Source organism: Antedon mediterranea, chromosome 4 (assembly GCF_964355755.1).
Source record: "Antedon mediterranea chromosome 4, ecAntMedi1.1, whole genome shotgun sequence".
In the NCBI taxonomy this organism is placed as follows: domain Eukaryota; kingdom Metazoa; phylum Echinodermata; class Crinoidea; order Comatulida; family Antedonidae; genus Antedon; species Antedon mediterranea.
This window is the reverse complement of record NC_092673.1, coordinates 15895414-15907334: the sequence shown is the minus strand read 5'-3', so window position 1 is coordinate 15907334 and position 11921 is coordinate 15895414. Positions and strand designations below refer to the sequence as shown.

At 35.2% G+C, this 11921-nt stretch overlaps 1 protein-coding gene across 1 annotated transcript; it reads right to left on the bottom strand.

The window, feature by feature from the left end:
- LOC140046782 (triacylglycerol hydrolase DDHD2-like) lies at nucleotides 1–11626 on the bottom strand. The gene is made up of 15 exons (XM_072091512.1): nucleotides 11404–11626; nucleotides 9853–10346; nucleotides 9531–9729; nucleotides 9065–9258; nucleotides 8618–8825; nucleotides 8393–8482; nucleotides 7705–7846; nucleotides 7349–7557; nucleotides 6746–7008; nucleotides 5698–5956; nucleotides 4105–4271; nucleotides 3884–3989; nucleotides 3379–3588; nucleotides 2852–2975; nucleotides 1–1938 (listed from the first exon to the last, which is right to left on the bottom strand). The coding sequence occupies exons 1-15, from the start codon at nucleotides 11522–11524 to the stop codon at nucleotides 1824–1826; spliced, it is 2901 nt and encodes a 966-aa protein (XP_071947613.1). The 5' UTR covers nucleotides 11525–11626; the 3' UTR covers nucleotides 1–1823.
- Nucleotides 11627–11921: the final 295 nt, after the last annotated feature.

Genomic DNA, 11921 nt, shown 5'->3' with positions numbered 1-11921 from the left:
TTTATAAAAGAAACAATATATTTATTAGTGTTCCATTTTAGAACATTAACAACTGATAGTAAGTATATAATTTACAGAAAAAGATTATTAATGGGTAAATCTAGAAGATAAAAGAGATGTTTACTATTAACAACGCATAGTGGAACGAATTGTAGTCATTATGCTAAAACTTCTAATACTTAAGTATATCAAAATATTTCACGATTAATCATTAAAATGTACAGAATTCCAGAAATTATAATATTACAATGAAAAGTACATTTAGCACCGTTTCAAACCATGGTACGTGTTTCAAACCATGTTACGTGTTTCAAACCATGGTACGTTTTCAACCCAGGTACGTGTTTCAAACCATGGTACATGTTTTAAACCATCATACGTTTTTCAAACCACGGTACGTGTTTCAAACCATGGTACGTGTTTCAAACTATGGTCATGTTTCAAACACTGATACGTGTTTCAAACCATGGTACGTGTTTCAAACTATGGTGTTTCAAACACTGGTACGTTTTTAAAACACTGGTACGTGTTTCAAACCATGGTACGTTTTTAAAACACTAGTACGTGTTTCAAACCATGGTACGTGTTTCAACCATGGTACGTGTTTCAAACCATGGTACGTTTTGAAAACACTAGTACGTGTTTCTAGTGTTTCAAACTATGGTACGTGTTTCAAACCATGGTACGTGTTTCAAACCAAAGAACCATGTTTTAAACCATGGCACATGCTTTAAACCATGGTACTGTACTACATTTTTAAAGCCAATGTAGTTGAATACGAATAAAAATACTGCAGTTTTATGCTTTAATTTGAATTCATTATTTAGTATTAAAATGTATTTATTGAAACTCTTACAAATAAACAATATATATATATATTAGTGCCTGTTTCTGTGTATTAACCATTAAAATAATTTTAAATTTTAAAATTATTAAAGCCCCAATACAATGTACATAAGTGAAAAGTCGACAAAACAATAAGCAAAAACAATAAATATAAAGCTGTTTAAAAGTACTGCTGGAGCTTGTTAGGTAGATATGAACAGGCGTAATAAAGGTGGAGCTTGTTAGGTAGATATGAACAGGCGTAATAAAGGTGGAGCTTGTTAGGTAGATATGAACAGGCGTAATAAAGGTGGGGTGGTGGCAAGATTTTATTACACATTTTATGTGTCATAATTTAGAACGAATTATGCTCGTATTTTACCTGCTAGATACATATCCGCATTATAGATTAACACAAACAATTGTATGCGACATAACCCCAAGGATATAGAGCATAGCAATAATTTAGCATCCTTTTATTTGTAGTTTTAAAAGAAATCACCAAAATTAGGGAAAAAATTTCATAAAAGTAAATACTGTATTTATTTGAATAAACGCCTCCTTGAATAAAAGCCCCCATCCCCCGCCCCTTCATTGAATATCGTTTGGAATTAATGCCTCCTTCAAATAAATGCCCCGAGGCCATTATTTTTTCGTCAAATAAATGCCTTGTCACATGGATACACACACAATATTGTATTATAACACATTTCTATTTGTAGTAGAATTCATTGACTGAATGATCTACAATTGACCAAGCATTTTGTTCGAATTTTTACTGTATTTTATCACTTAATATTAATTGTGTTGTATTTTTTCATATTTAAGGAGAATATATTTGATTATACATGTTACCATATTAAACTCAAAATAATAAACGCCTCCCTCAAATAAATGTCCCTTTAAAAACCTTCCCCAACAATAAACACCCGAGGCGTTTATTCAAATAAACGGTAGCCTATCATTATAATTACTATAATTCAATAATTCTTTAGCTTTCAGGTAAGTCTAGGTGTTGGTGGAGCTGAGTCTGGCCTTCCAACTTGAATTGGGAATATACCACGGCTGGCATAAATCTCCTTCAGCATTAGTAATGATGTATCTTCCGATTCCCTGGAAAAAAGTAATATAAATAAAAATATTTATTTTCTTTGTTCTTTTATTTTAATAGCTACAAAGCAATATGAAAAAACAATAACATTGTATTAAAATATATATCATATATGGGTGATTTTATTTACTTCAAAATATCTTTTTATTACAGAGCCATTCTTAATTATCTCCCCTTTTAAAACCAAGTTAAAATAAAAGTATATCTTAAAGATAATTAAATTTCCAAGCAATATTTACTTATGGTTCCAATGTCCTTTTATTAAGAATTTTTCATAATATTTATACAGTATTCTAAAGTTTAATATATTTTTATGAATTTTAACATTTCTAAGTTATTTTGAACAAGTATGAATTTTTACTTTTAAACATTTTACTTATTGAATCTGTATGTGAAATTAAACTTGTTATTTGATGTCTGAATGTTGTTGTATAATTTTGTATTGTTTATAAGAAGGCCTCTTCAAGTCAGCTGTACTGCTGTAGTACAGCCGTTAGAGGTAAATGTTTAATGTATTATCTTGGTCAGATCAGCACACAGAAAGCGAGACGTTCCCCTATTCTTTTTGAATAGTGTACTAAGTTCTGTGTTTATATACACCAAGACCAAACGCTTTACATTCCATCCGAAGGATAAGGCAATGAGAGTAAAAGCATCTTGCCTAAGGATATTATAGAGTATGGTACAGATAGGCTCAAACTCATGCCTACTACATGCTATTCCTTACATTACACCATCACTCTCTGGTATATACAGCACCCGCTGCTATTCCCAGACAGTCTCCCATCTAGAACACAATCAGGCCCAACTTTGAGTAACTTCGGTGATCTGACGAGGACTGATGTTTCAACGCAGTATGGCCGTATAACTTGTGAAACGAAGTTAAATAAATAAATATTTTTCTTTTTTGCTTACCAATAACAAGCATGACTACTCAGAGCAAATAGGTATTCATTAAAACTTTCAAATGGAGTTTCTTGAAGAACATAGTCTATACGTTTGCCTCCATTCAGTTGACCAACTTTGACCTCACCATCATCTGTTACAAAACAAAATGGTAAAATAAGATTCAGGAGACACTTTCCCATAAAACAAACGAACAGACAATAATATATGTTTACAAAATATCCAACACCTATAGAGAACTATGTTGGTCCTGAAGGTTTGGTCACATGTTTGCCCTACTGTGAGGTAATTATTGTACTTTATACTAATTACATTGAGAACAATTATTCTCGGGTTAAACTCAAACCCACGACCTCCAGATCACGAGCCTGGCTTCGCATTCTCAATGTACTAAATATAAAGTAGGGCAAACACGATGCAAAGCCACTCCACAGTAATTAAAACACAATTATCTTTCTGAAGGATGTCTACAATTAGATCTATTTTCTGACTAGGTTTGAGTAATGACAACTTCATAAAACATTCCAATGACCGACCTTGCTGAGGCGTGGTCTCTTCACGATGTTGTAGCTCTTCTTGAGTAAGTTTCTCAGCCACAGCTTCCATTTCTTCATCAGTGACTGAGGGTGTTTCACTGGTGCGATGAGCCTGTGCAAACTCATGAAGGGTCTTCCAAGTCTTTCTCATCGACTCCATAAAACCTCGTTTTAAATCGGACCCAAAAGCAGCCAAACTTTCTTTAAGTTCTAAAATTAAATTAAGGAGAATCAGAATTTACTTTCTTTTTTTGTATCTAAAGCTGAGTACACTATCAAACTAGTTTGACAAAAAAAGTATAGGGCAGTGATATGCCCAAATATGGTAGTGATGACATCATCGTGTCCATATATTTTTTTGTCACATAAAGTTTGATAGTGTAGACAGAGCTTAATAGGTTATTTCTACAGTTTGTTTACTGTAGTATGTAGTGAGTAGAGAATCTGTTTGGTGTTTAGCATATTCTCACGAATATCATATTATTATTCAATTTGTAAATTTTACCTAAGTGAAAACGTTTCCTCCCTTTGTGATGTGGCATTAACACTGGTTTCATTGCCTTCATTGATTCATTTATCAAAGGTTCAATTCGATAAGCTACCGGATCAAACTACAAAAAACAAAATAGAAAAATAGCATCACTTCACCACAACAGTTACCATACTGAGTATAAATTGATGTGAACAAAACAAAACAGGCATAATGATTTTTTAATTTTGACTTACTGGATGAAATATATTGTAAAATCCAGTACAATTGGGAAATTGATACTGTTCGCTGATGGTTTCACATCCTCGTACTGTTAAAAACATTCCTATTGGTGATCCCAATGCAAAGAAATTGACAGGGCAGAAATCTAAGGCAGGATACTTGACAACAGGTTGGCCCACACCTGAAAAATATAAGGAGTAAAATTAAATTGAGACAGAAAATGTGAAAGTAAAGAATGAAAAGGCAATCAGTAGTGAAAGTCAATGGCGTATGAAGCATGCACTAATCCTATCTACTGTCCCGACATCTTACTAATAGGAATGTTATGCATCAGGACGAGAACGATGTGAGAAACAGAGCGTCTGTGTTCAGAGGAGCGTAAAATGTTATTCCTTGAGCCTAGCGATATGAAAATAACCATTCCATTATAAGCACTGTTTATCCCCCACAAATAAATTTATGGTACTGAAATGTTATTTTTGTAAACACATTAAGACATTATGTAATGTTATAAAATTAGAATTCAAATTAGAATTGTATTGTGGTATTTTTCAGGAGTGATCTTGACATTTTTAGATAACGGCAAATATGCAGTTTATATATCACTCGGCAGGGCTTACGCCCGTATTCTTAAACCGGACTTTAGTCGTAGTTCGAGCTAAAACTAAAAAAATGACGTCATTTTAATTCATAAACCGAACTTCAACTAAATCACCGACTAAATCAGGCCAACCTCGACTAAATCGAGACGGATTTTGATCGATTTTTTTAGTCCTGGAGGGGGCAGACTAAATGGTCGACTAAATGGTTTTTAAACGATGTTTATAAAAAACGTAACAGTCATTGAGTTGTTATATTGGCCAGATATTGACGAATGAAATATCTATATTTATATTAGCTTAATTAAATATACATTGGTATATGTTATAATAATGAAAATCATCTTTATTTACAACTGTATACAAATTACATAATTTTCTTCGCGCAAGTCCGACTTCAACTACGTCACGCCATAGCGACAATGGCAGATGCGGAAATTCACCACGCGATGGAATGTTTAGTGGGCCTAGCGCTTTCTTGTCACGCTATGAAGTGCGTGGTTCGTCGCGATCATACTTTGTTGGGGGCCTAGAAAATATAAAAGTTACCGTACCGCCTTGGTTCCTAAATATATTTTGAAGATTTTGTTTGTTGTTAATCAAAAGTACTTCACTGTTAAATTAATACTGATCTTGTTCTAATAATTAACGATTAAAATTATTTTTCATGTATAGTCCTGATGCGTAAAAAGTGTTGTAAGAAAATGGAAAGTGATATCAATGCGCAAAATTTCGTCTGCTCCTCAAATACTCTCTTGTCATTGGCCAATGTATAGCCTTTGTTACCCAGACGTGTGCAACTAAGTCGAACTGCAAACTTTGACTACTTCGTTTTTGAATCGAATTTGAAGTAATAGCTCGAACTACGACTTTTCCAAGTCGAACTTTGAACTATGACTAAAGTCCGGTTTAAGAATACGGGCGTTAGTGTGATTCAGTCATCCAGTGCTTCTCGTCATGATGCGCAAAGTCCCTAATAACTCCTTCTAGGAGGGTGCAATTGAGTACCTTGTTGACCAGGTTCAAAATTAATATTGATAGATGTGTTTGATGACGTTTCTTTTGCTGTGTTGTTTAGACTTTCTTGAATCGCTCGTTGGTGCTGTTCTTCCAATGCTTGGCGCTCCTTTGCAAGGCGAGTTCGAATCTCTGCTTCACGCTCTTCCTTTTCTTTCGCTTTGGAGAGATTTTTTAGATGGCCTCTTAGTTTCTTTCTAGGTCCCATTGGTAAACCCATTTCCTTCAGATCAGTATCTTCACACAACAGCTACAAAATAAGAAACATTATCACTGTATTGTTAATAATAAAAATTGTATTTATCTAGAATAAAACTGTACTTCTGAGAATGGTATTATCTCAAGTGATATGGATGAAAAAGAGAAGATTATCATTATGGGATAAATGTGATGGTGAACATATTACAGTTGGACACCAAATAGAAGGAGTGAGTAGCCGAGCCTTTAAGACAGTGGGTACCATAATCCATAACCGTATGGCCAGGGTTCGAGGTTTACTCCCTCAATGGTTCTGGTGGTAGAACAAGTCTTCTCGGGTAAGGACTATAAACCGTAGTAGGTCCAATGTACACAAATTGGTCATGTGCACTTTAAAGAACCTAGTAAATCTCTCAAGACGATCAAGTAGGGGGCTACCCTGGTGTACTAGCACACAGAGCAACTCTGGTGGACAGATGAGACAGCACCGTAGTTGGCAGCACCGACATGACGTGATGCTTAGGGGAGAAGCATGTAACATCTAAGTCCACAGCACATTGAGATGACATTGTTTGTAGAATGCGCTATAAATACATTTACATGTACAACTAGGGGCAATATATATATATATACAGATAGCTCCATTGAGATCCAGCCACTGATACCCACAGCATTGTCAATTTTTCAGTAATTTGCCTTTGGATTTATATATACAGATGCCTGTATTAAGGAAAACTTTGTTTGGTCCCCTTAAGGTGGGCTATACTATATTGAGCTCTTTGACTTTACACAGCTGAAAGAAAAAAAGAGGTGATTAGAAGATGAGCATTAAAACACTTACCAAAGTTTCCATATCCATTTGTTCATCTGTAAACTTTTGTAGAAAACTGTTTAACCCGAGTTGTTCAAATGTTCCTTCTAAGGTAACCTCTTCCTTAGGTTCCACTGGTTCCGATATTTCCTCACTTATGGGTGTGCTTAATCCGCCGGAAGAACTGCTCAGTTCTGCAGGGGTGTTAAGCTGTGATGTATCTTCCGATTGGTCAGGCACAGGGTCATTTAGATCGTGTTGGTGTGACAACAGGTCAAACATTATCAATGAACCTGAAAATGAAATAAATAATAAATTGCACCATTGAAACTATAAAGCTTGGTTCTCACTAGCGACGCAACGCAACCTACGCAACGTAAAAAAATGTCCTTCCGATAATTGTGTTTGCCCGGCCCCCGTCTGGGTGAGATCAAACCTACGATGTTTGCAGCACTGTTGTGTAGTCTGTTCCCGCATGTGATTACGCAATACAGCACTTTGAATCAATACGTTGCTGCGTTGCATTACGGCACCAATGTGAACCATGCTTTAGCTATCACACTGAAGGTTGCTCTGTGAGCATGCTCAGATATTTATTTCTGCTTTTATGAATGTCTGAACATTTGCACTTACCTAAACTGTGTCCAACCACAGACACTTCACCATCAAATGATGGGTTTCTAGACTTAAATAGATTATAAAGACGGTTAATTTCACCACCGACGACATCAGCAATTTTCTGCGAGTATGTTGGGCTAGAGTAAAACAGAATGTCTAAAAGTGTGTCGTTTGTGAAGTGTCTCAGACGGCCAATACTTGGTAATGTAATTTTCCTTAGAAGTCTGCAAAATATAAAAAAATCTTAATTAAATCAACAGAAAACCTCCTATTAAGAGAGGACAACTTAGGAACCAAACAAAGTTACAACTGAATTTGTGCTTTTTATTATCATGAAATGCATTAATTTATGACATAAATAAAAGCCTTACCTATCAACTCCTGTAGCATCTCCATGTAAAGCCTCGTACCAGTAGACAGGAAGAAGCTCCACCCGTCCCATGCGCCCATCATCTTGTGCATGCTTAAAATGTGTATCTAGTAACTTAAGCGACACAGCTCTAAAATCATCAACTGAAAAAGAGAATAAAAAAAACGTAAATAGATGTCTTTCTTAAGTTCTGTCTACACTATCAACTGTTTGACAAAATAGTGTGATGTGCCCAAATATGGTAGTGATATGACATCATGTCCATATTAGGCACATCACATTTTGTTGTCACATACAGTTTGATAGTGTATATATCTTTCTTAGTCTGGCAATATAATACATTTTTGTTCTTTCCCTTCCACCAATTGTATTCACTTTATTTGTATCCTTTGTAATTATGTTATCTAATACCCTTTTCACAATGGTTGATCTACCAACTTATTACATGTTTTACACACATGCATACGTAAACCTGTGAGAAATCATAGTTGTGCGCATATTTGATTACCCTGATTGGTCAATTTAATACCAGGGCAATAGACGCGCGTAGTTAGAACTAGGGACATTTTGGAAACCTGGGCTCTTGTCGGTATACAAAATTGTATTCACACTGCCAAGCTTGTTACATTTTGCAGATGTGAAAAGGGTATAAGCTTGAGTAAAATGAACTAAAAACAAGTAAACTTTACCACATTCAACAATGGATCTGAATCGTAAGTCACACACAGGACCAATACCGTGAACTACAAACATCAAATGGTCAATCTTTCCTGGTTCACCTAAAAAGAAAGAAGCAATGAAAAACAATTTTAAGGTAAATACCGTCAAACACATATTAAGGAACAAAAACAAAGGCTTTTAAAGCTCAGATACGCAAATATATATGTTTGAGATTTACAAATTTAAATACACACCATCAAGAATTTCATCTGTATTTTCAACTCCACGTTTGACAACACGAGGGCGCATCTGTCCATCAGAAACTGAACCCCATTCATCTACCATCCCCGATGGTCGGAAATGAACTATGACATTAGAATTATGCATTACGACGGTTTCACCATTTTCTAGTTCAATTCGTCGGTTCCACTTATTTTCCAATGCAGAGTTTTTAAATTCAAACTAAATTGAGGAATAGAAAATTAAACAACATTTGTAAAAATTAAATATGGAGAGATTAGCTTATACCAAAAATATACACCTACTTATTAGAAAAAAAAAATTTCTCTGCCACTCAAGAGAGAAACAACTGAGAACTCAGGGCTGTAGCAGCACAGATCGTCATATTCTATATTAATAATTATATTTCAAGCATTTTTCCTCGCCTGTTTTTAACCTCTTGCTACGGCCTAGGAACTTACTTCTAAAAAGTCTGCAAGCTTTTCATCATAAGGAATAAATCTATTTTCTCCTTCTGCCTTGTAGAACCATGTACAACGTCGTACTTGAGACTTTTCCTCGTCCCAATAAATTGACTGCCTGCTTCTCTGAGCAAGATTTACATCATAGCGACCACCATCTGTACTGATGTAGCAATTCTCGGGATCTTCTTGCACTAAAACAGATTTTGAACTTTGAGCATTTCACATTATTTTGAATGGAATTATGTTCAAAGACATTATGTACACCCTAACAAATTTGGAACAAATTCGAAAAGAGTGAGAGGTAGATACTGTATTTTCAATGTTGGCTTACAGAAGAAAAGGGCAGACATTATTCAAATATACAAGATAATACACAACATAGATTCTATTTAAAGCTACTTCCGAAAACAACATTTACAGTTCAAGGTAATTCAAGGTAATCTGACAATTCTTGTGCACGTACCTTTATTGTAGACTTCTTCTAAGCACAGTGAATCTTTCATAGTGAAAGGTCGCCAGACCTGTTTGCTTTCCACTTGTTTGCAATAGAACCAGTGAGGTTGAACAGGTTGGTATACTGGGTTGTAAAGCGGCTGCTGTGGTGCAGAAACTTGAAACTGCTGAAGCTCTGCTGCTGTGGGTGGAGGTCTACTGCCATCAAACTAAATCAGTGACAAAATATGTTAAGTACTTACTTTATTCGCTTGTTAAACTATACTTGAGTCAGTCGGTCAATCAATTACGCCAAATGATCCACATTATTAAAGCTTATGATCATACAATACCTGTGGTCTTTGTTGATAATTAGTTCCTACAAAAGGTTGTTGCACTGGAAAATTTGTTGGAGGTGGCCCAGCATCTGACTGTGATTGCTGTAGCATTGGTGCTGGAGGTCCACCAACATTAGGATGTGGCATTGGCCTATGCTGAAATCCCTTTATGCCAAAACGAGGTTGCTGTGATTGGCCAGTCGGAGGGCCAATTGGAGGTGGTATTTGAGGTGGTTGCAGTGGCTGCTGGATGTAAGAATCTGGTGTTCCTTGAGATGGTGGTCCTGGGGGTGGTAGGTTTGGTGAGGAGAATAAAGGCTGACTCTGGCCTTGAGTATTTGCTGATCCAAACAATGAGGATGTTCCACTGATTGCTGGTGATGACTGCGATATATTTGCAAAAGGATCTTGGGGTGGTGGCATATTTGATTGGAATAACATTGAAGCAGATTGGTTAGGTTGTGAATCAAAATCACTTTGACCAAGAAAGCTGTCAGCTTCTCCATCCTCTGGAAGGAAGAAAATTGTTTTATCAGAAATTACCTAATAAACATTTACAGTATTAATTTGTTGTTGTTAATTTGATTCATATCAAATGACAATATTTTTTTTTTTAAGTTATTTTATTCATTTCGGCAATAAACATAAAATAATAATTACAAAAAAAACATAGAAATATATAATATATATGAAATAAAAGACACGAGGCCGAGGAAAGACAAAAGCATTAAAAAACCCTGTCACCGGTAAGGTGTGTCTCTCCAACACATAAATAACAAATAACAAGAATATATACTAATATAGTAGACATATCATTTCATTAAAAAATTTAAAAAGTTTCTCTCCGACATTTAAAATATAGCTTTAGAGATAATTTAAAATTAATAAATGAACCATTAACAAAAATATCGCGAATCTCATTGGGTATGGAATTCCAAGTTCTAGTGAATCTGGTCGGGATGCAAAATTTTGACATATCATTACTGGAGCGAAGATGCTTGAAAGTGAGAGTATCATGACGATTATTAACTATGAGTAAATTATAAATAATAGATCTTTGATGATAAAGTAAAACATTGCAAACAAATAGAACAGTATAACAATCTCTAATAGCGATTGTGGATGGGATATCAAGAGTGTCCAGTCTCCCCTCATATGACTGTTCCTGACGACGTTGGAACAGTCATATGAGGGGAGACTAGACACTCTTGATATCCCGCTATTAGAGATTGTTATACTGTAATAAGCTAAATTGTCAGGGTAACAAGGTGTGTCAGACAAATTCTCAGCATTTAGTAAATGACAATAAAATACTAAAATTAATGCCGGTCACTTCCTGCTTTAGCGTTACAATACAGTATTGTGATTTTTAAATCGACACATCAAAAAAAAAAGTAGTTACAATATTAATTTTATTAAATTAACTAAACTAGATAGATAGGCCTAAACCTATATTCTATTTATTATTACATCTACACAAAACCTATTGCAACACTTTATTCGCCCATAAATAACAGTTTTTAAACAAACATATGTCTAGGCTGCCATGAATCGAGATTCACTAACCTGGTGCGGGGAAAAGAGAGGCGGTGGCCGGTACCGGTCTCAAAGCATCTGGGCCTAGGGAAGTATTGTTACTCGCAGGGAAAAGAAGTAGTGGTGGAGTGTTGTCCTTTTGATCATTCATTGCATCTAGTTTGTTATCCTATTATCTATATATTTTGTGGCAAAGGATAATGATTGTATTGTAGCTTGAAATTGTGTTACTTTCCGCGACGACAAAATCCCTTCCTCTCTCCCCGTCGGTACTCCTATTATTTTAACAACATGGGACACGTCATGTCAAAATACAGACGTACCATTTTCCAATTAAAGAACTAGGCTTATGGTTATACCATTTACGTGTTTGTACAACTAGGCTATGTAATAATCATAAGAATAAAAGCAATACTTAAAAATGTATTTATTAAAATAAAGTATTTATAAATAATCAAAAGCTTACTTATACCAACTTGCAAACGTCTTAGGCCTTGTAGTTTACCTCTAAAATAATGAACGAACCTGCACTCCTGTACATCATAAGT

Coding starts and splice junctions, on each gene's coding strand:
- LOC140046782 (XM_072091512.1), bottom strand. CDS start 11,524: ATGAATGATCAAAAGGACAACACTCCACCACTACTTCTTTTCCCTGCG. Junction 9,259..9,530: donor AGAAGAAGTCTACAATAAAG/GTACGTGCACAA, acceptor AATCTGTTTTAG/TGCAAGAAGATCCCGAGAAT. Junction 8,483..8,617: donor TACAGATGAAATTCTTGATG/GTGTGTATTTAA, acceptor CTTTCTTTTTAG/GTGAACCAGGAAAGATTGAC.